Source organism: Colletotrichum siamense (assembly GCF_013390195.1).
Source record: "Colletotrichum siamense strain Cg363 chromosome Unknown KSG_Cg363_contig02, whole genome shotgun sequence".
Classification (NCBI taxonomy): domain Eukaryota; kingdom Fungi; phylum Ascomycota; class Sordariomycetes; order Glomerellales; family Glomerellaceae; genus Colletotrichum; species Colletotrichum siamense.
Window position 1 is genome coordinate 5,682,134 of NW_023501015.1, and position 24,128 is coordinate 5,706,261.

At 31.5% G+C, this 24,128-nt stretch overlaps 4 protein-coding genes across 4 annotated transcripts; 2 read left to right on the forward strand and 2 right to left on the reverse strand.

Moving 5' to 3' along the window:
• Positions 1–65: 65 nt before the first annotated feature.
• sfnG-0 (FMNH(2)-dependent dimethylsulfone monooxygenase) lies at positions 66–1,115 on the reverse strand (the record flags this gene model as incomplete). Its single annotated transcript, XM_036635333.1, has 1 exon — positions 66–1,115. One exon carries the CDS (start codon positions 1,113–1,115, stop codon positions 66–68), a length of 1,050 nt encoding a protein of 349 aa, XP_036499266.1.
• A 9,990-nt stretch (positions 1,116–11,105) lies between these two features.
• bglI-1 (putative beta-glucosidase I) lies at positions 11,106–18,732 on the reverse strand (the record flags this gene model as incomplete). The annotated part of the gene is made up of 7 exons (XM_036635334.1): positions 11,106–11,109; positions 13,409–13,426; positions 16,062–16,666; positions 16,718–17,388; positions 17,442–18,408; positions 18,494–18,541; positions 18,595–18,732. The coding sequence occupies 7 exons, from the start codon at positions 18,730–18,732 to the stop codon at positions 11,106–11,108; spliced, it is 2,451 nt and encodes an 816-aa protein (XP_036499265.1).
• A 1,384-nt stretch (positions 18,733–20,116) lies between these two features.
• Positions 20,117–21,193, forward strand: gfo (Glucose--fructose oxidoreductase; the record flags this gene model as incomplete). Its single annotated transcript, XM_036635335.1, has 1 exon — positions 20,117–21,193. The coding sequence occupies one exon, from the start codon at positions 20,117–20,119 to the stop codon at positions 21,191–21,193; it is 1,077 nt and encodes a 358-aa protein (XP_036499264.1).
• A 1,129-nt stretch (positions 21,194–22,322) lies between these two features.
• On the forward strand, positions 22,323–24,062 carry SEO1-2 (putative transporter SEO1; the record flags this gene model as incomplete). Its single annotated transcript, XM_036635336.1, has 5 exons — positions 22,323–22,588; positions 22,645–23,055; positions 23,114–23,161; positions 23,214–23,692; positions 23,746–24,062. The coding sequence occupies 5 exons, from the start codon at positions 22,323–22,325 to the stop codon at positions 24,060–24,062; spliced, it is 1,521 nt and encodes a 506-aa protein (XP_036499263.1).
• Positions 24,063–24,128: the final 66 nt, after the last annotated feature.

Below are 24,128 nucleotides of genomic sequence, written 5' to 3' on the forward strand. Positions count from 1 at the left end.
GTGATCCGCGTTTCTGAGAGCGGGTGAAATAGCAAGAGATTTGATGTTGGACTGGCTTGATTTATTCAGTCGACCCGCAATCCTGCCTTCTTCACCAGGGGCAATATCTTCTGCCCAAAGTATCCTAAATCTGGTGCAAAGTCGTAGAAATTCGCGACAACACCGTCAATCCCAATCTTGTGCAATGCCTCGAGCTGTTCTACAACCTGCTCCGGGGATCCGATAATCTCAATGTTTCCTCCAATGTTTAGACCCTGCTTCTCCTGCTCACCTTTGCGTCCCCGCCAGGCGTGAGCATCACTGTCGTAGTTGCCGTTCGCGGTGCCGAACTTCTTCGTGCCAGTCTGCACCTTCGTGCCCTCGGCAATGCTCCGCGCGTACGCCCATGACTCTTCAGGTGTATCTCGAGATACAATGATGGGGTTGATGAGGATCTTAACCTCGCGCCCTTTGGACTTGACAGCCTCTCTGATCGTCGCGATATGAGCCGGCAGCGTCTCCAATGCGCTCTCGATATTCGCTGTCCCAGGCGACGTGATGAAGATCAGATCAGAATACTGCGCCGCAAACTCAATCCCGGCAGGAGACCCCGTGGCGTTGATCAAAATCGGCCTGCCAAACTCCGGCTTGGGCGTGATCCACGCATTTTCCAGCTGCCACGGCGACACCCTGCCCTTGTACGACAGATTCTCCGTCTCGCCCCACAGACTGTTCACAACGTCAAACAGCTCCCCGGCCATCTCGTACCGCGTGTCGTGCTCGATGCGCTGGCGCCCAAACATCTCGTGCTCGACCGCGCGGTGGCCCGTCACGACGTTGATGCCCCAGCGGCCCTTGGCGACGTGGTCGAGCGTGGCGCCGTACTTTGCGATGTGCAGCGGGTGCAGCGGGCCGTAGAGCACGTGCATCGTGGAGATGAGCAGGATGGAGCGCGTGACGGCGGCCATGGCGCCGAGGGCGACGAAGGCGTCGAGCGAGGCCTCGCCGTCGTAGCCGCCCTTAGGCAGCCACTGCGTGCGGCTGAAGGCGAGCTCGAAGCCGAGGGCTTCGGCCCTGCGGACGAGGTCGAGGTTATAGTCGAAGGTCCAGGTGTTACTAGGCTTCAAATTACCCATGCCATAGATACCTATAGGTACTTATCTAAATAGGTTAGGTTATAGGTATACTTAGAATATAAGTAGATAGGTTTATTAGGTATATAAGTAGATATTAATATAGGTATAAGTAGAGATTCTATTTATACCTATAAGTTAAAGGTATATACTTTTTAATAAATATAGTAAAGTATTATACTAACTATTTTATTAATTATATAAAATTTATTTTGCTAGTAATATAGGTTATTTATCTTAAAATAAGTAAATTTATATTATAATAATTATTATAATAATCTTATAAAAATTATTTCTATATTTAAATACTTTTTATATAATATAGTTATATTTTTATTACTAAATTCTTAAGATAATTTATCTAAACTAAGCTATTCTTTACTATATAGTCTTATAATTATCTTATCCTATTATTATTAATTAAGTCTTAGTTTTAGTTTTATTTTTATTAATTTAAGAATAGTTATCTATTTACTCTTAAAGAGTATTATAAAATACTAAATTATTAATATTAAGCTAATATATAGTATCCTCTACTACTTTTTTAAGAGTATTTATTAATTTAATATTAAAACTTTCTTTATTAAAGATTTTAAGATACTTAAAATCCTTAAAATTATAGTTATATTTAGTAACCTCTTTTCTGCTATTATTACTTATTATATTACTACTAAAAAGATTTTCTTTATAGTTAGTAGAAGCTTTAAGGTTTCTATTATAATTATTAATAGCTATAATATTTTGCTTTAGATTATTAATAGCCTTAATATTTCCTATAAAAATATTACTATATTAAGCGTTTTTTTTAGTAGTATTAGAAATATAAGGATTTCTAATAGAGATATTACTAAACTTAATATCTTTAAGCTAATTATTAGTATAAAGTAACTATATAGGAGTATTATTTAAAATTATATTACTTTTATAATTAAAGCTAATAGTAGAAATTAAGTTTTTATAATTAGTTCTTCTCTTCTTCTTTAGCTTTATTATAGCCTCTCTTATTATAGCTCTCTTTCTCTTTTTTATAATATTTTACTCCTTTTTATTACCTTTCTTAGAAAGTATTATTTTATTTACTTATTTAAATAGGATAATAAGATTTAGCTTTAAAGTATTATAAATTATAAAGTAGAATTAAGTATATATAATATCTTTTTACTTCTATTTAATTTTATTATAATAAACTAAATAAATATAAATAAAATAAAATAATAGAATAAGAATAGAATTTAATACTTTTTTAGATATTATTAAGCTATAAATATCTTATACCTTAGGATATTATATAAATCTTCTTAATAAAGTTAATATCTATAGGTTTAATAGTAACTCTTTTAATATAAATTACTATATATAGAGATATTAGAAATAAGTTAGTAAAAAAATAAAAAGTAAATAGATAAATATACTTTTAAATATAGTTATTAAGGTTACCTTAGTAGCTTCTTAAAGAGCTATTATAGCTATAGCTTATTAATAAGATAGACTAAATATACTAACTTTATTATATATAATTTCTTTAATAAAGTATTAGAAAAATGCTTTAAGGATAAAGATATTATAAAAAGCTTAGTATTAATAAATTTCTTATAAAGTATAAACTAAAGGATATTAGTATTATAATAACTAAAATGAATTATAATAATCTAACTTATATCTAAGCTTATAGTAGTAAGTAAGTATATGCTTTCTTATAATATAAATAGGGATTTTATAAGTAAGCTTCTTATTAGTTTTTTTAGTAGCTATAATAGTAGTCTTATAGCTATACTTATAAGTAGTCTACTTAAGTGTATTTTTAGTAGTATTTATACTAAATAATATAGTAAGTAAAGATATTATAGATTTAAAATATCTAGAAGAAATTAGATTCTAAATAAGTAAAAATAAAGGAAATAATAAAACTTATATAGCTATTTATAAAATAAATTAAATAAGATTATAGTTATAATATATTATAGAGGAAAAAGAAAGAGGAATATATAAAATAGTAGATATTAAAAAGAGAGGTTATATATATATATCTAATAAGTAGTAAGAGTAACTAACCTACTTTTATTACTATAGTAATAGCTACCTATTTTATAAAAATTATATAATATACTAATATAATCTATATATCTATATTATATAAAATTAATTTTATATTTATAATTAATCTTTCTTTTTATTATAATTAAAATAAAATATATCTAAAATAAGGATAAATATCTCTCTAAATACTTATTATAAAATATTTTTAATTTATATTATATAGTATACCTTAGGAAATATTATTACTACTATATATTTATAGTTTATACTTATAATATTATTATAATAATCTATAAGGTTATTATAATAATCTTTCTTATAAGTTACTTAATTAGATCTAAAGCTAATAAGAAAAGAAAAGCTACTAAAGATTATTCTATTAATCTTTATATAATAAAAGCATAAAAGTAAATTTATAATATAACTAATATAGAAGCTAAGTTTTACTAATTAAAGTAGTATCTAAATACTAAGATAATATATATAAAGAAAATAATAATATAAAAACACTAAAATTAGGATTCCCTAAGTGAAATAAAATAAGAAGCTATAATTTAATAAATAAAAGTCTAAGTTTATTAAGATATATAAGTTCTCTTAAAAGAAAATACTTTAAAAATACTTATAGGAATATAGAATAGAAAATAGCTATTACTTAGCTTAATTTAACCTTCACTTTATATTACTTATTCTAATTATACTACTATAGTTAATATCTTTACTTAATACTAAAGTTTAAGCTAACTTTAAGATACTAAGAGGATTTACTTTAAAACTAAAGTATAAAATATAAGTATCTTTTAATAACTTATATAAAGTATTAACTTAGCTTAAAATAAACCCTTATTAATCTTCTTTTACTTTATACTATATAAATATCTAAGGTCTAAAAACTAACTCCTATAATAATTAATTTAAATATATTATTAAGGATAATTATAAGCTAAGCTAAGAGGATATACCTCTATATAAACTAATAAAGTCTAAATAAGACCTCTTAATATAGTTTATAAATAATCTTAACTTTAAGATTAATAAATAAAATAAAAGGGATATATTAAATAAGTATTTTTAGAATAAGATAAAAATTATCCTTAAAGTTATTTAATATATAAGTATTTTATAATTCTTTTTTTTAAGTATTCTTATTAAGGTCTTATAGTAAACTTTAGTTATTAGTTACTAATAATTCTAAGTAATATAGCTTATAACACTTAACTTACTTTAGCTAAAGCTATTATATTTCTACTAATTCTTAGAGAAAATATAGGAGATTTTTAAAGAAGCTAATATTATAAAGCTAAATAGGATTTTTCTATAAATATAGGATTTCTTTATACTTAAAGAAATATTCCTTCTCTTAGTCCTTTAGAAGTTTAGTATTATAATAATTAGTAAAAAGAAAAAAAAGGTTTTATAGAAAGTATACTAAATATAGAAATAGAAATAATAAGATACTTAAGAGAAGATATATAAGAATATAAAACCTAATAAGAGATTTTTAAGTTAATAAAATCTTAGGACTAAGTATATATAAGTTTTAAAAAGTTATCTTATTATAAACTATACCTATAGCTAGTAATTCCTATTTTATATATTAATATAGAAATAGATCTAAGATATTCTTAGTGAGGTTAGAAATAATATAAAAAAGAATTAAGTTAAACTTCTTAGTTTTACTAAAATTTAGTATAATATTAATTAGATTTATACTACTAATATAGAAGTTCTAAATATAGTTTAGTACTTCTATAAGTATAAGCTAGCTTTAATACTTCTTTAGCTCTAAATATTAGTATTTATAAATTAGTACTCTAAAGTATAAAATTAATTTAATAATAAGGTAATATTTTAAGTATTTAGTTTCTCTTTTCTCTTAGATAGATAGAGTAGATAAATAAAACTTAATAGTAATAAAAGGAATATTTATAGAAAAGTATAAAGTAGAATTTTTAATATATTATAGAAAGAAAGATATAATAATTAATATATTTTTAATACTAAGTAGTTTTAAGATTATAAGAGATTATTATAATATAATTATTATAATATAACTATTATAAAAAGCTTACCTCTTTTTATATCTATATATCTATTATAGTTCCCTTATACTTAGTAATTATACTTAAATTACCCTCCTCTTTTTAATATTAAAATAACCTTAACTTAAGCTTTCTAAAGGTATCTATATCTTCTTATAAAATATAGTCCTTCTCCTCTATAAAGTTTAAAAAGTTAATAATATTATAAACTACCTCCTTAAGATATATAATAGCTAAAGTAACCTATTTACTATCTATATATATACTTAACTCCTTAAAGTATTTATTAAGTATATTAGGCGTAATAAATTTATAATATTTAATCCTTATAACTTTAAGTTCTTCCTTTATAGCCTTAAGCTCTTTAAGTAGGAAGTTTTTACTTTTTAGATATAGAAACTTACTTAATATCTTATTAGATCCTATTAGTAATACTATATAAGTAAATAGCTATATTAAATTACTAAGATTATTTAATTAAGCGCTCTAAAGTAATAGTTTTCTACCTATAAATATTAATTTTACTTAGGATATTCTAATTATCTCTAGTTTAAAAAGGTGAAAGAAATAGTTTATTACTTAATAAAGAGTAATTTAGAGATCTATCTCTTTAATAGGATTAGTATAAATATTCCTCTTAAGGATAGTAGTAATTTAAGCTAAGTAATTATATTTATAGTAACTCTTAAAACTATTAATAATACTTTAATCTATAGGTTAGAAGATTAATATTATATTAAGCGAAAGAAACTTAATCTAGAGAGTAGGTAGTAGTAATATAAGTTTAACTATAATAATATATATAGAGAAGTTATTTATAAGGAGAAAGACTAGCTTATTAAGTTTTATAACCTAAATATAGGTATAAAAAGCTTTAAGTTAGTTTACTATAATTATAATTATAAACTAAGCTTCTTTATTATTCCTCTATATTAAGTTAAATATAAAGAAATTAAAGCTATATAAAGTGTAAAGCATTATGCTTTTACTAATAACTTAGACTTAAAAGGAGTTATTACTTATAATATTAGTAGTAAGCTTTAATAAGATTTAAGCGTTATCCTTCTAATCCTTAAATATAATAAAAGAAGTAAGAAGAGAAAATAAGATCTTCTTCTAGAAAAAACTAATCTTATCTATATTATATATAATAGCTAGAGAGTAGTTTTAAATTACTTAGTAAAAATTATAGATATATATATTAATCTCTACTACTTTAATAATAAAAGCTACTTTAATAATATACTACTATATAAAATTATTAATCTAATAAGACTTTATTAATAAAGTGCCTAAATATTAAGAGATATTAAACTAACTAAGTGTTATATTATATATTTCCTAAGTATAAGTAATAATATCTTTATAAGATAGTTAAATAGACTATTAACTTACTTAGTAGTAGAGAGTAAAATAGTCCTTTATATTTAATCTTATTATTTAGAAGATTAGTAATAAGTAGTAAGAGAGGTAAAATAGCTTAAAAGTCTTAAAAGAGAGGCTTAAATAAATAAGAGTTTAACTACTTATTATAATCCTTACTAAAACCTATTTTATAGCTAAGAATAGATTACTAGCCTTAATAAGAAAGCCTATATATAATAAAAATAAATATATATTAAACTTAATATATATATTAATTAGATTATTATAATCTAATTATTATAATCTAATTATTATAATCTAATTATTATAATCTAATTATTATAGTATAACTATTATAATCTAGTTATTATATCCTAATTACTATAAAATATAATAGCTAGATTATAACTTATCTCTACTTAAATAGATATATTTTTAATAAAGGTTATTTCTCTATTATTAAAATTCTTATAATATAAGTTTAAATAAGAGTTCTATTAAGAATAAATATTTATATACTTAATATTCTTTAGATTATCTTATCTATCTTATATTTCCTTCTAAGAGTTCTTATATTAATATTCTTATTTTTTTATAACTTAAGATATTAAAATTATAAAATCTCCTTATTATATAACTTCTTATACTATAGTTATCTTTTATATAAAATCTATTATAACTAATATTTTAATCTTTTATATTTTATTATTAAATATTTCTATTATTAATATAATATAAACCTATATCTTTTATAAATATTTCTCTATTTTAAATTTATATCTTAGATATTTTCCTTATATATATTTCCCTCTTTAATATTTCTTTTCTTAATATTTCTCTCTCTAATATTTCCCTCTTTAGTATTTCTTTTTTTAATATTTCCTTTTTTAATATTTCCCTCTTTAATATTTCCCTCTTTAATATTTCCCTCTTTAGTATTTCCCTCCTTAATATTTCTTTACTTAATATTTCTCTCTTTAATATTTCCCTCTATAATATTTCCCTCCTTAATATTTCCCTCCCTAAGATTATCCTCTTTAATATTTATCTCCCTAATAGTTTATATCTTAATATTTTCCTCTTTAATATTTCCCCCCCCCTTTAATATTTAGATAAAAGATTTTCTATTTAAAACTATTCTCTTTAATAATATAAATTAAATATATTTTTTATCTTTATTTAGTTTTTTCTTTTTTATTCTTTACTTTTTATTTATTTTCTATTTCTTCTACTTAATTTCCTATATCTTTTTATATTTATTATTTTTATTTTTAATATAGTTAATATCTTTTATTTTTACTTAATACTTAAGGAACTAAATATATTCTAATATTTATTCTATTAAAGAAAATTTTAAAGGTTAATATATATTATTTTAAATAAGAAAGTAAAATAATAGAATCTAAATAAAATTTAAGTCTATTAAAATCCTAGCTAAGCTATAATATTCTTATAAGTAGAGATATCTTTATAATCTCTTTTAAGAACTAAATATTAATATCTTTAATTATAATTTATCCTATATAAATAGCTATAAGTTATATTACTAGAAAGAAATTAGAAATAAATCTTTAAATAAGAAGAAAATATATTATAAAATAATATTATTAAAAGATCTTTAGTAGATTCTTAGAGAACTTTAATTATATTTAATTAGAAATAAATAAGTTTAATACTAAATTAATATTTTATATCTTATATAATCTTATAGATAAATCTCTAAAATAAAGCCTTTAAGATTAATAATTTATAAGATTTCTAATAAGTTCTAATTTCTTTTAAAGCTTAAGCTAAAAGATATTAATATTATAATAGCTAAAATAAATTATAATTATCTTACTTACTACTTAATTTATATTATTAAGCTTACTTTTAATTTTTAGTTCTATAAATTAATCTCTTCTTAGTAGTTTTATAAATAGTTTTATAAGTAGTCTTATAAGTAGTTTTATTACTATTATTTTAAGAGCTTAATAGTATAATAATTTTAGTTTAAATAATTAGATAATACTATAAAATATTTATTTATATTTATATACTTTATAAAAATATAAAATATTAGATATCTAAAATTAAAAATAGTAAATAAAAGTTATATATTAAAAATATTTTAAATTAGAGATTAGAGTAAAATATATTTAGTGTTTATTATTTAGGTTTATTCTCTTTTTATAATAACTTCTTTATTCTTTAAGTTATACTTACTCTATATTTATTTTTGCTCTTTTTTTTTATTTAGTATTCTTACCTCTTTATATTATACTTTCTTAGTTAGTAAACCTCTTTATATTATTTAAATATAATCTTTCCTCTATATTTAATTTAAACTTCCTACTAATAATAATATTATTAATATTAGTATAACCTATTTATATATAACTAAATATTAATAATAAATTTTTTCCTTTTAAAAACCTAATTAAAGATATCTTTTAGTAAGTAAATACTAAGTTAGTATTTATAATATTATTATAATAATCTATAAAGTTATTATAATAATCTTTTTTATAGGTTACCTAGTTAGGTTTAAAGCTAATAAAAAAAGAAAAATAACTATAAATTATTCTACTAATCTTTATACTATTAAGGTATAAAAATATCTTATTAATATATTAAATACTTAAAAGGAGCTTATTTACTAGAATAAAACGCTATAGATTATATTAACTTAAGAGTATATAAAAATACTAAAGAAGATTAATAAATAGAAGTTTATAACTAAAGAATAGTAGAAAGCTACTTTTAAACTATTTAAAGCTATAGTTTATAAGAAATAGTAAGTTATTTTCTTTATATTATTTTAATTTATTTTAATTTAAAATTAGAATAAATAAAGAAAGATATCTATTTTAGTTTAATATAGAGATATATAAATTATACTTATTAGCTTTATTATTTCCCTCTCTTAAACTTATAAGTTAGTCCTAAGGAACCTCTAGCTTAGTTACTATACTAAGTATATCTATAATATAATTAGCTTTTAGTAGCCTTAGTTTAGTATTATTTTCTCTTTTATTTAGACTCTTTTTATCTTCTATAACGCTTATTAATATAAACTTATTAGCTTTAAGTTCTACTTTTTAATATTTTTAATTTTAAACCTTAACTCTTTTAAATACTTAATATTACTAATTAGATATCTATATATATAATATTAATATAAATCTAAATAGTTACTCTATAGAAGATATAATAGTAGATATAATATTATTTAATAAGTATACTATAAAGATAATAGCTAAATTAATAGAGATATTAAACTTTAATATATAGATACTTTATATATATTTCTTTATTTTTTTATCTAAAATATATATACTTATTATTTATAAAGTGTTATAGTTAGAAGTTTTTTAGTTTTCTATTTAAATTAGATTAATATTTTTAAAGTATTATACTAAAAGCTATTAGTATTTTATAAGTTCTTAAAAAGTATTTTTAAAGTTTTTACTAAAATAAGTATTATAAAGCTTAAAATAAAGTTTCTATAAACCTAAGATTTCTTTACTATTAAGGAAATCTTCTTTATTTATATCTTTTAGGAGTTCTAGAATAAAGATATTAGAAGAGCTAAGTTTTAAAACCTTAAGAGTTTATCTTTAGTTTATTATACTATCTAATAAAACACTCTTTACTCTATATTAATTTCTAGCTAATATATAAAAATATTTATAATACTATCTATAATATTACTAAGTTACTTTTAGGAATTATTATAACTAATAATACTTATACTTATTAATACCTATATAGTATCTTAGTATAGAAGTAGATTTAAAATATTATTAGTATAACTTAATATAATAGAAAAACAAACTAAATAGACCTCTTTAATCCTATTAGAATTTAGTTTAGTATTAGTTAGATCTTAGCTAAAAATATAGAGATATTTAATATAATTTAGTAATATTATAAAAAGAAACTAGCTTTAATCTTAATCTAAATAGAGATATTAGCTATTTAAGATATATACCTAAATATATAAATAAAGTTTAATATTAGTATACTTAATAAGTTTATAACTTTTAATTTCCTCTCTCTAAATAGAAAGGATATTAAGTTTATAAATAAAGTTAATAATAGAGATAAAGAGGAGAGAGATCTATAATAAGAAGATATAGAGATATCTAAGTAAACTTTATTATATAATAAAATAGATTTAGCTTATAATATTAAGGAATTAAGCTTTTTAGAATTAAATAATAGAGTTTAAATATACTTAAGATTCTTTTATTTATAATAATATATTATTAGAGTCTATTATAAATAGCTAGTATAATAATTTATTATAATAATCTATTATAATAATCTATTATAATAATCTATTATAATAATCTATTATAATCCTTAATATAGAAATCTATAAAAATTATCTGCTATAATTATATACTATAATTATATATATTAAGATAATAAGTATAAACTTTTAACTCTTAAGTTTATATCTAAGTCTCCTAGGAACCTATATATCTAATAAGCTACTTAACTAAATCTATATCTTTCTTTTAAAGTATAATACGTTTTATATAAATAATATAAAGATTTATACCTATCTATATTAATAGAAACTTTTATATCTAAAAACTAATATATACTTTTAAATATAATAATAAGATATAATTTAGTAACTATTTATAACACTTTTATTACTTCTAACTAGAATTATAGATCTAAATATATAGACTATAATATCTCTCTTATAAGCTTTATAAATAGTTACTTCTATATAGTATTATTTATTATTTTCTACTACTTTTTAATTTCCTAAAATACTTATACTACTCTTATTAATATACTCTCTCTTTATAAGTTTCTTAAAACTTACTATTTAGATAATATTAGTATAACTACTTTTTATTAATAATAATATCTTTTTATAATACTTTTTATACTTTCTGTTTTCTTAGTAGAACTAAAGTATTACTTATAAACTTCTTCTTTATATCCCTCTTTATTAGCTATAGTAGTATATTATTCTTACTTTTTATAGTAGTCTTTATTACTAAGAGGGGTAGTAATTTAGGTTTATTAATAACTTCTTCTACTATATTTAGGCTAGAGGATTACTATTATAACTCTATTTATAGATATATAGAGGTTTTAGAAATCTTACTATCTCTTAAATACTAACTTAATAGAGCTAATATTAATAGGATATTTTCTAATAGTTAAAGTAGTATTATTATTTTTAAGACTTATTAGAGAATTAAGAAAATATATATTCTATTATTACTATAATAAATACCTATAGCTTAGTTATATATATAAGTAAACTAATAATTACTTAGACTTATTACTAAATATTATAATACTTTATACTTATAATAATCTATTATAATAATTCCTTATAATTTAGCTTCTCCTTTTTTTTATTACTTTATCTATATAAGTAAAATATATTATAAATTTATATACTATAGATAACCTTTTTAAGGATATATCCTCTCTTTTCTCTATAGACCTCCCCCCTAAATATAAGCTTATTTATAGTAGCTTAGTTATTCTATTTACTATAAATATTATTTTTATTAAATAGTAGCACTAAACTTAATATTATAAGTAGAAGGTAGAAGATAGTATTAAGAGCTTTTAGTCTTTATTTAGCCTTAATATATACTTAAAAAAAACAGATAAGATCTTTAGTAAAGGTTATAAATAAGTAAATACTTAAGCTAACTTTTATAAAGGGGTAAAAGTTTAATATAGTATTCTCTATCTTATCTATAATATATATAATACTCTCCTTATTTATCTTAATATAACTAGCTCTAAAACTAACTTAATAAATAACTATTATAGTAAGCTAATATATATTAAAGCATAGTATAATACTCTAGTATCTTCTAGATTATAATATAATAGAGAGATAATTTATCTATAAACTATAAGAACTATCTAAGTTATTTATATTAACTATTAAAATAATTATTATAATAATTATTATAATAATTATTATAATAATTATACCTTACTATCTAGCTTATTAGAAAAAGAGATAAATCTACCTAATTAAATAAAGTACTTCTCTATTATCTTATTAATAGTAATATATCTTTTAACTCTATTTTAAAGTTAACCTTTAAGTTTTTTATTAGCTTTATAAATTAAAAATAGATACTACTATCCTCTATAATAATAGCTAAGAATCTTAAAACTAAGGCTTTAGCTATCTAAATAAAGGTTCTTAATAAGATTATTCCTAGTTTAAAAGTATTTCTAATAATTAATATATAGATAATATTAAGTTAAAAGTATATATTACTTAGTATTATAGCTTACTTTATAAATAAGAACTAGAAATACTATTATATTCTTTTTAATATACTTAGTATTATAAAAAACTACACTATAGAGAATATAGCTAGTATAATTATTAATACTCTCTAGAAGCTTTTAATAAAGAATATACTTAAATTTAACTATATTTCTATAGATAACACTTCTAATTTTAAACCTAAGATCCTATCTAAGTTCTATAAGTCTATATTTAATAAAGTATTACTAATAGTTATTTATATTTAATACCTTACTTATATTATTAACTTTATAGTTTAAGAACTATATAACTACTTTAAAGTTACTTATATGTTTATAATAAGTAATCTTATATAATATATATTATATATTAATAATAAATAAGTTATTAAGGATATTATATTACTATAATAAACCTTAATAAAATAATAAGCTGCTTCTATTTTATAGAATAATAATCTTAAAGATTAGTTAAATAATAAAACTCCTATTAATTAATATCTAGATAAAATATTAGACTTAAAAAGCTAAATTAGAGTAAGAGGTACTTTAACACTTATAGTAGTAATTATTAAAATAAGCTATTTTATTTCTTACTTTCTACCCTTATTATTACTTATCCTCTTTTAGATTTACTACCTTATGCTTAAAATTAAAGCTAATCTAATATAATCTATATAGTTCCTAAACTTTTAGAAGAATAATAAAAATAAGGACTTTAAAAAGCGCCCTAAATATCTAATTATTAATATAAAAACACACTAGAACTTAATTATATTAATATTAGTCTATACCTTTAAACTTTAAGCTTTAATCTAAGCTTAATTTATAAATTATATTAATAATTACCTATTTAAACTAAATAATCCTAAATAATACTAAATTTAGGTTATTCTTAATATCTCTATATATTTCCTTACTATTATATATATTTTAAGTTAAGACTAATCTATTAATATTACTTATATAATTACTCTTATAAAGATTTATAATAATTATTTAATAAAGTACTTAAAAGCTATTAAGAAGCTTAATAATAATAAGAATTCACTTTAAGCGTTAGCTCTTTTAGAAGTAGTATAAGTAGTAATAATAAAACTAAAGAAGTATTAGTTATTATAAAAGTAGTAGTAGTTTCTTTATATATCTTCCTTATTCCTCTCTCTTATATTAGTATTAGATTTAGTAAATAATAATTTAAGATTTTATAATATTTATAAAGCTTATTTTAGCTTATTAAAAAATATAGCTAAAGTAGAGTTTACTTAAATCTACACTAAGAAATACTATAAAGAGGTTCTATAGAATTCTAAGACTAATTTAAATAAAGTTTATAGATCTATCTATAATCTAATAGCTTTAATACTTTAAAGCCCTAAGAAATAGATATATTATTATACTTCTAATATTATTATAATAATTATATTTATAATAATCTATTATAATAATTAATATAATAATCCCTTTATAATTATTATACTAATATAGTTCTTTAGAAGTAAATAGATATTTTATCTTAAAAAGTAAATAATATTATTTATAATTTCTTAAAGAAGTATAAGTATTATACTACTTTTCTTTTTAGAAGTATAACTAAATCTATATAAAACTATTCTATTAGGTAATTAATTTAGGACTTTTAGAAAATATTAGAATAAGAGATAAAATACTATAGTTTTTATAATATAGCTTATAATTATCTTTATATTATCTTAAGTTTTATCCTCCTTAAATAAGCATTTAGTTTTAGCTAATATATTTATTACTATATATATTTTAATATAAAACTTAAGATAATTTTCTATTAACTCTTTCTTATAATTTATAATAAGTATTAAGACTAGCTCTTATTCTCTTATTTAGAGCTTTTTATTTTAGAGGACCTTATACTTTATAAATTAAATAAAGATTAAAATATATTAATTTATTAAATATTCTAATATAAAGTTCTTAATATTAAGGATTCCTATTCTATTATTTATAAACTTATTATTAAGTATACTTAAAATATTATTAATATTTTAAGTAATAATAATAATACTTAAGATTTAGTAGAATTAAAATCTTTAGATATAGAACTTACTAAACTATCTAGCTAAGTTTTAAACTTTATAAATAAACTAAACTAAGCTTTTTAGATATTATTATTTAGTTTATAAGTATTATAATAAAGTTTATAAGTTTTTAGAAGCTCCCTATTATTATTAAGTTAGAGAAATAGTTAGAGAATAAGAGAGTAATTAAGTAACTAAAAAACTATAGAGGAAATAAATTATAGTAATTTCTTATTATTAGAAATTAGTAATATACTATAATAATATAATTTATTTCCTATATAGTTTTAATATTTTAATTTAGATTTTAACTCCTCTCTAAACCTCTCTTAGTATATTATATTTATAAAATAAACTATTACTTAGAACTTAAATTATAGTCTCTACTTTATTTATATACTTAATACCTAAATAAAAAAGCTTTACTTATTATTTATACTTACTTAGTACCTACTTAGGTACCCCTCTATACCTATAGACTATATAGGTATATACCTATATAGATATCTATAGATAGCTTGAAGCCTAGGTGTTGCTAGTTAGGTGGGTTAAGATCTTGATGTCTTGGAGGTTGAGGAAGAGGCTGAGGAGGAGGGGCTGGTGGGATGCTTTGGAGAGGGGGGAGGAGGGGAAGTCGAAGGGGCCTTTGAGGGTTGGGCCGTCCTCGCGGACTGATGTTGCGGACATTTTCAGGAGTGAATTGATGTGATGCTTTTGAAAAGGGAGTGCTTCTCATATATTTTGATATCTAGCATAATCCTACATCGTAAGTTGGGATGTGAGCGATGGTATGTTCAGGAAGTCGTGCTGGTTATGTAAGTTGGTGATCACGCATGAGTGAGGAGAGATGTCGAAATCGCATCCTGCATGTAATCGTCCGATCAGCACAGGTTATCGCCGCCGTCGGCTAACTTCGAGCACGCCATCGGTATTTGGACCCGGAGATTTTGGGTGCCATCTGCTTGATTCTCCCGGAGTCGGCACATGTAGGAGGTCATCATGAGCTGGGGAAAAGAATCTAATTGTATTGTGAAGTGACGTTTGTCTAGACGTTCAAATCAGGGAAGCCGGTGGGTTCATAAATACGTGAAGAGCTACCCTAAACACCCTCCCAGAAAAAGGTCTCGGGCAGATGGAAACTGGCTCGTTGAATCTCGTCCTTCGGGTTTGAGCTGGACGCAACAATTACCACATACTCTCCAGCCTCTGCCAGCCACTTCGACCGCTCTTGAGACCAGTACGAAAGCGAATACTTATCAAGCACAAGTTCGACGGTCTTTGTCTCGTTCGCGGCTAGATGCACTTTCGTGAAAGCCTTCAGTTCCCGGACGGGACGCTGAAGGGTGCTTTCGGGATCATGAATGTAGACCTGGACCACCTCATCACCATCGTAAGGACCCTTGTTTGTGACATCCACAGAGATCTTCATCTTGTGTCCGGCAGACGCCTCAAACGTGCTAGGGACCTGAAGCTTAGAGTACTCAAACGTCGAGTACGAGAGGCCGTGTCCGAAGTAAAAGAGGGGATCGCGGTCGACGACTTCGTAGTATCGGTGGCCGATGAAGACGCCCTCGCCGTAAACGATGTCGTAGTCCGTCTTTGAGAAGTTAAGGTAGGCGGGCGTGTGTTTGACGGACTTCGGGAACGTTTGCGAGAGTCTACCGGACGGGTTCGCCTTGCCGAACAGGACGTCTGCGAGCCCGTGGCCGGTTTCCTGTCCACCGAACCACGCATGGACCAGTGTGGCAGCTTGTGACTCCCACGGCATCTCGATAGGGCAGCCAGATTGCGTGACGATGATCTGAGGTTTGGTTACTTATTTGGTCTCGATGGGGTGAGGAGATGTACTCACTGCATTAGGGTTTGCTGCAAGAACTGCCTGGATCAAGTCGTCTACACGGCCAGGCAACCTCAGGTGCTTACGATCAGCTCCCTCATATTCAAAGTCGGACGAGAGACCCGTGACGACGATCGGAACATCAACTCTCTTCGCCAGGTCGGCTGCCTCTTTAATAGCAAGATCCTCGTCGATGATTTCGAAGCCACCCACGCGGCCGGCGAGGGTGAGAGCTGTGCCGACGCCGCCCGCCAAGTCCTCGTTCACCTGTACGACCTCGATGTTGATGGCTTTACCCTCAGTAAGCGTTGTGTCGCAGAACTTCTCCATCGAAAGCCTGTTGAAGCATGGCGTGGGACCAGTTTTGGGTGGCTGTTCCGTCCACAGATCAATGACTTCCTTACCGTCGAGCCTCACCTTGCCCTTTCCTGATGTGCTGAAGCCAAAGCGGAAGGGGCCGGTGATTTCTGGCGTGTACACGGCGCGGGCCCTGGCGTAGAACTTCTTTGGCAAAGTTTCATAAAAGCTCTCGGGGACGTCGATTAGTTCTTTCTCTGCTGTTGCAGAAAGCAGTACCTCGGCGTTGGGGTTCTCATCTGGGTTCTCTCCGAAGACCTCGACTGACCACCCGAAGCCCTCGGCATTCAGAGGTTTCAGGTTTTTCAGAAGGGGGCTGAATCTGAAGGCTAAACACGGTCAGTATTGACTCGATATGTGACATAGTCAAGTCATGACTTACAATGACATCCAAGAGCGTATGCAACATTCTCTTTGCCTGCCTCCTCTATGATGGCGTTGTAAGGCGTGACGGAATAATAAGGCTCGACCTCCGCACTTCCGCCTCCACTCAATGCGGGGTTCTTGGCGTGATCTCCGATGAGTGCAATCTTTTTCTTCTCTGAAGCCTTGATAGGCAGCACCCCTCGATCGTTCTTGAGAAGCACAATACTCTCGGAAACCAACTTCCGAATCAAGGCCTGTTGCTCCGGCGTATTTGAAGCAGAGAAATAGCCTTCAGGTTTCGTATCCATGACCTTGTTGGTGAGATTCAGTACGTTTCTAACGCACTCGTCGACCGTCGTACGCATGACCTTGCGGCTGTTGACAGCCAGACTGAGGCACTTCCCTCTCCACTGCGTGGGCCCAGGCATCTCAAGATCAAGGCCCGCGTTGATAGCTTCCGAGGTGCTGTAAGTTCCGAACCAGTCACTCATCACCAACCCCTTGAAGCCCCATTCATCCCTCAAAATCTGCTTCATGAGCAAGGGGTCTTCGCTGACATGGATCCCGTTGATTTTGTTGTAGGATGTCATAAATGTCCAAGGGTCTGAGTCTCGCATGACTAGCTGGAAAGGCATCATGTGAACCTCTCGTAGAGTACGCTGCGTCATGCAGACGTTATCCTCAATGGAGTTGTCGGATTGATCGTGGGCAGCGTAGTGCTTCACGCTAGTCGCGACTCCGCGTTCCTGGACGCCGTTGATATACGCTGCCCCGAGAATGCCGCTCAGATAAGGGTCTTCCGCGAAGGCTTCGAAGCCACGGCCAAACAGTGGAGATCTTTGCAGACAGATTGTGGGTGCCAAAAGAACGTGGACACCTCGAGCCCTTGCTTCTTCACCCAAGAGGTTTCCGACTTTGTGAAGCAAATCTTTGTTGAAGGTCGCTCCCATGCCAGTTGCGGAAGGCAACATGGGACTCGGGTTCTGGAGTCACTTAGCCCAGATCGAGTATTGTGAGGACCACGATTTGCACGCTTCACTTGCAGTCACTTTGCTTCGGAGTACTCACTCGATGGAAAGCTCGGCGACCTCTAATTCCATGAGGACCGTCCGATGTCTGGATTATGGTAAGACAGTCAATTCCCCGCTCCAGAGGGCGCCGCAACTCACTATCAAGGCCGGAATTCCACGATGAGGGAGACCCGTTGTCCTGAATGACCCTTGGCCGGCAAGTAAGTCAATCTTTTCCTCCAGTGTGAGTTGGCTTATCAAGCCTTCCACATCAAGTGGAACGTTGTCGGTGGCCATGGCGAATTCGGGGGGCACAGGTACCGGGCAACGCGGGGTTGAATTTGGACTGGTGATAAGAGGTACTCTGATGACTTCAACCGGATCCAAAGAAACTGAAGTAAAAGTCCAGCGTCCTAACCGACTTCTTGAACCAGAGAGTTCCTTTCAATTGATGACAGGATCCAAATATCTGAGTCTCATCTGACGGCTCCGGTACCGTGGCACGCTCCTGATTTGGAGTAGCGTCGGAAAATGAGACGGAATTGCGGGAGTCGGGGGTCATGCGTCAGCAAAAAGGCGCCGCAGTTTGCTCCAAGAGAGTGCCTTTCGGGTATTTAGGCTAAACTCGCAACCTCCGGAACCCTGTCGGAGCACTGCCGGAGCCCACGGGGCTCCACAAATACGCCGGCCGAAGTGTACCCGGGCGCCGTGACTGGCTCAACACGGCGAATGCCAATGCCGCTGACTCCATTCGGGCAAACCCCTCGCCAGCGGACTCTCCGCCAACATTGGGGTTTGCACGGGAATATGAAGTCCCGTCTGGATGTATGCCAAGAAAGCTTTGAGATGGGGTAAACTTCGGCGATAGACTAAAAGCTTGTAAACACTGAGACTCTAATACGTCGCTGAAGCCACACAACGATCTCACACCGTCACATATGGTGCCATCAAGTTTTGCCATAGACGTTGCTCGGACTAAATCGAGCTCTATCTGCTATTGAGATAGGTCTGCGCCATCGCTATGGGCCATACCAAATTAATGTCGATGTCAATCTCGGTTGGCTTCTATCGACCTGATGGCTGGCCGAAAGAGCCACATTCCGTCAGAGCCAGGCTTAATTTTAATCATTTTGTATCAGGTACCATCGGCAAGGTGAAAACTGAAGTCGAGCCGGTAGAAGTTCACTCGTAGGGTTGATAGCGTTTTCCGCTCTTGGCCAGGATGCCGGATTTTGGCTATCAAATGCCAGGCCAAACAGCTGGCTCAACTTATCCTCCCGAGACCCCCCAAAATAAGATGTCAGGAGCATTTGTATACGTTTTGGTAACCACATAATTCTCACATTTAGATCACTTATTGCGTCTTTATTTGGCGTGACAGCTATCGTATGCTGTAAATATTCTACTAACGAAAGGTTCCCGGGAGTCATCCTTTTCATCAAAGCTGACAAGATCACCAGGAGATTTGCTAGATGCAGCGTCGTCATCTTTGTGCTTATGCTTGCCATTACTTCTGAGCTATCGAGGTATAAATCATTTCACTGTGCTAATTCCAAGAGGCTGATTTACGCACTGTACACGTCAGCTGAGACACATCCTGTTCAGCAGCTCTGTCTTATTTGCTCTAGTTTCTGCTTACCGCATAGAATGCCTCAGAAAAGCTAGATTCAAAGCTTTCACGATGGCGCGCTGGAGAGTAGTTGGCATTAACTTCGACCACATGCACATGGGCGATCTTTTGCGCAACGCATTTGACCATCCCGATGTCGACATCGTAGGCGTTTGCGACCGCCAGGTAGATCGGACGAAGGATGCGGTCGCGGCTTTTACTATCGCGCCGGAGCTAGTCTTCACTGACGCGGGGGAGTGTATTCGCCAGACCGAGCCCGACCTCGTCATCCTCTGCCCGGCGACCGCGGATCACGCCATTGCCTACGAGGAGTGCTGCAGCTTTGGAGTGGATGTCTTAATGGAGAAACCATTCGCAGCTAACATTCGAGACGCGAGGCGGATGCTGAATGCCAGAGACGCTGCCGGAACGCGACTTGCGATCAACTGGCCTTCAAGATGGTTCCCGGCCCACGTCACGACGAAACGGCTGATTGACGAGGGGACGATTGGACAGGTCACCCAAGTACACTACTACGGCGGGAACCGCGGTCCACTCTACCACCTCGCCGACAAGGTTGAGGTCTCTGATGATGAGGTGCAGCGGAAGAAGTCGGACTCCTGGTGGTACAAGAAGGAGTCCGGAGGCGGATCGCTACTGGACTATATCGGGTACGGGGCGACCCTGGGGACGTGGTTCATGGACGGACGCGCGCCCCTGAAGGTGACCACCGTGACGTCCGCTGGCGAGGGTATCGAGGTAGACGAGCACTCTATCACCATCTGCCAGTACACCACAGGGCTGTCGAAGTTTGAGACCCGCTGGGGCACCTTCACAGACCCTTGGACCATCCAGCCACAGCCCAGGTGCGGGTTCGTGGTGGTCGGTACCGAGGGCACGATTTCGAGCTATGACTATGATTCGCACGTGGGCGTCCAGACCAAGGACCGGCGCGAGGTCACCAACATCCCTGCTGAAGTCTTGCAAAGTCCATACCGCAATCCGATTGAGTATGTTCTCCACTGCAAGAAGAACGGCATGCCGGTCACCGGGCCGCTAGATCCCGTGCTCTGTTTCACCGCCCAGCGCATCATCGACACGGCTGTGGAGTCTGCGAAGCAAGGCAAAACCTTGGACCTTCTCGAATAGTCTCGAACTAAGATTCGTGGGATCCCACAAAAGATCAAGCATCGTCTTTGTGGCCAACGGCGTTGCAGCAGGCTCAGGCTTCAAGCTTTGCTATCTGGGTCTTATTTTCTAGCCATATGGAGTATGTTAATCTTTACAAAAGATTGAAACGTGTAGCATATAAAGATGATGACGCCTATTTTCCTTATAATATAGCAACTACTTTACCATTATCGCTTTGATCGTCGTCGTCGTCATCGTCGTCGTAGTAGTAGTAGAAGTATTAGTAGTTATCACTGTCGTTGTCATAGCTACCATTGAGATTTCCCCTACATCACCGTGTTGACGCAGATGGCTTTCTAAGAACGGGCTGATGTCCTGAGATAAGTTAACTATTGCCTTGGGGCAAGACAGCTAACTTCTACTACCTAAGGTAGATTGTCATCTGACAGCAAGGAGACCGATGGCTGACTGAGGCATTCCTTCTTAAATGACGTGATTACATATCGTCATTGCGAAATGGCACCAAATCTGATGGGCGACATCATTTTCTGAGAGCTTCGGCACCGGGTCAAAATTGTGAACAAATTCAACACAGTTATTCTGAATGTTTCCACACGCAAACATTTGCATGGAAAATATATTTCCCATCTTTCACTCAAACATTCCAGTTCTGTTATCCTGCTCTCAATCGGTGGGATTTTGCAAGCTGGATATGCCTAGCCTAACGTCATGATGGGAAATCTCGCATCATAGCCCTAGTCGCGTCCAATCCCTGTTGCCACGCGACTTCTGAGGTCTTGCTTGTATGCCGGGGTCATGTTTGGTTGCAAGTGACAGCGAAGTGGATGGATGAATTCGATCTTTCAGTGAGAGTCGTCGGAACGTGCCCGACATCGATCGTTGTCGGGCCATGGTATTGGTTGACTTGAAAGCTCGCTGCACACCATTGGAATACCTGTGGAGTAGCATAGTCCGTATGCCGGTGCGGTTCCGGCTACTGTCATACTGCGACGTGTTTGCGTGATCACAGGGCCTTGCAACATGGGCATATACAGCGATACATAAGAAATTCCCGAAATCTTGTACTTAGTCGAGTAGGACTTATCCTGCCGTCTTTCGATCCTCACAAAGAAGCTGCAAAGTGACCATGGCGGTTTACGATGAACAGCGTGCGGCAAATGGCTCAGAGTCTATCGCCGAACGCTCTGCAGGCAGTGACTCTGACATATCCAGACCATTGAAGGAAAATCTATGGATTCGCTTTATGAGTCTGATCGGATGGTACCCGTCCGACATGCCAAGCGAGGAAAAGCTAGTGGTATTGAAGTTGGACCTATCGATCCTCATATTTGGCTGTCTATCGTTCTTCACCAAGTATCTGGATCAGCAATCTATAACTAATGCCTACGTGAGGTAAGCTCATACCCATGCTTCATCGGTATGAAAACTCTCTGACTTTTGATCATCAGTGGGATGAGGGAAGAAATTGGGATGTGGGGCAATGAGCTGAACTACATCACCGCGACCTTCTGGGCATCTTATTGTGGCGCTATGATTCCGGCTTGTTATTTCCTCACAAAATATCCCGCAAATCTCGTACTGCCTTCGCTTGAGCTTGGTTGGGGACTCGCGACGCTGGGTTTAGCGTTTGTCAAGAACGTCGAGGCCATATATGCTCTACGCTTTTTCGTTGGACTCTTCGAATGCTGCTCCTTCACTGGGACAATCTACGTGATTGGTTCGTGGTACAAGAAAACTGAAGTGGCACGAAGAATCGCCCTATTCTTCATTTCGTCGCCATTGGGAACGATGTTTGCCGGCTATCTGCAGGCAGCTGCGTATACAAACCTCAGCGGAGTGCATGGGATGTCAGGGTGGAGGTATGCAACCAGAGTGTTTCTTCTGCAGATGACATACTCATGCTAACGACCAACATAGGTGGCTTTTTATTATCGACGGCATTATTACCCTCGGAATCGCATTCTTGTAAGAGCAGCATCTGACTTTGGCTGCTATCTCATGTACTGATCTCTCACAGTGGTTTCGTCATCTTCCCCGATGTTCCATCTCGCAAGAAGCCCTTCACTCTTACGGACGCCGACTTCAAGATTGCACAGAAGCGAGTAGAAGGCTCAAGTACCCCACCTCAGCTCCAGCTATCAGCAAGCATTTTCAAGAGGGTGCTTGGCCGGTGGCATTTCTATGCGTTCGTCACCTTGTGGACCCTGTTTGACATGAACTTCGTTCCTGGAGGGCAGCCGTTTTCCCTCTACCTCCGTGCGAACAGTCCAGAGCTCTACTCCATTGTTCAGGTCAATACCCTGCCGACGATCACGTCTGCAATTATGATAGTTGCTGCCCTCATTGCTGGAGTAGCGGCAGACCGACTCGGCGAGTTTTGGATTCCCGCCTTTGTAACAACAATCCCCGTGTTCGTTGGAATGATCCTACTTAACGTTTGGGACGTGGGCGAGAGCGGTAGGCTAGCCGCCTTCATGCTGCAAGGGTTTATTGCTCGTAGGTTCTTCCTCAACATCGTTCCGCCGCGAGACTCTAACGTTTGTACACAGCATTGTCTCCCATGGGGATGGGCTGGGCCACCACTATCATGTCAAACGATGCAGAGGAGCGCGCAGTAGTAACGGCAAGCATGAACGCAATAGGGCAGGGTATCATGGCTGGAGCACAAGTCGCGCTTTTCCCAGCGACAGGTGCCCCGCGATGGATACTTGGGTTCCGCAGTAGTCTAGGCACGACCGTTGCGCAACTATTCATGATTCTCCTCATACTTTATCTAAGCAGGAGGGAGACAAAAACACGCCGCCTCACAGAAGACGTACCAGTAGTTGAGCAGGAGCACTACGAACCACGGGAGGCCAAGGTTTGATCCGGATCACTGGCCGACGTAGGAATAATTCAGTCCTTTACCTCATTCTGGGAAGGGTTTGTTCAC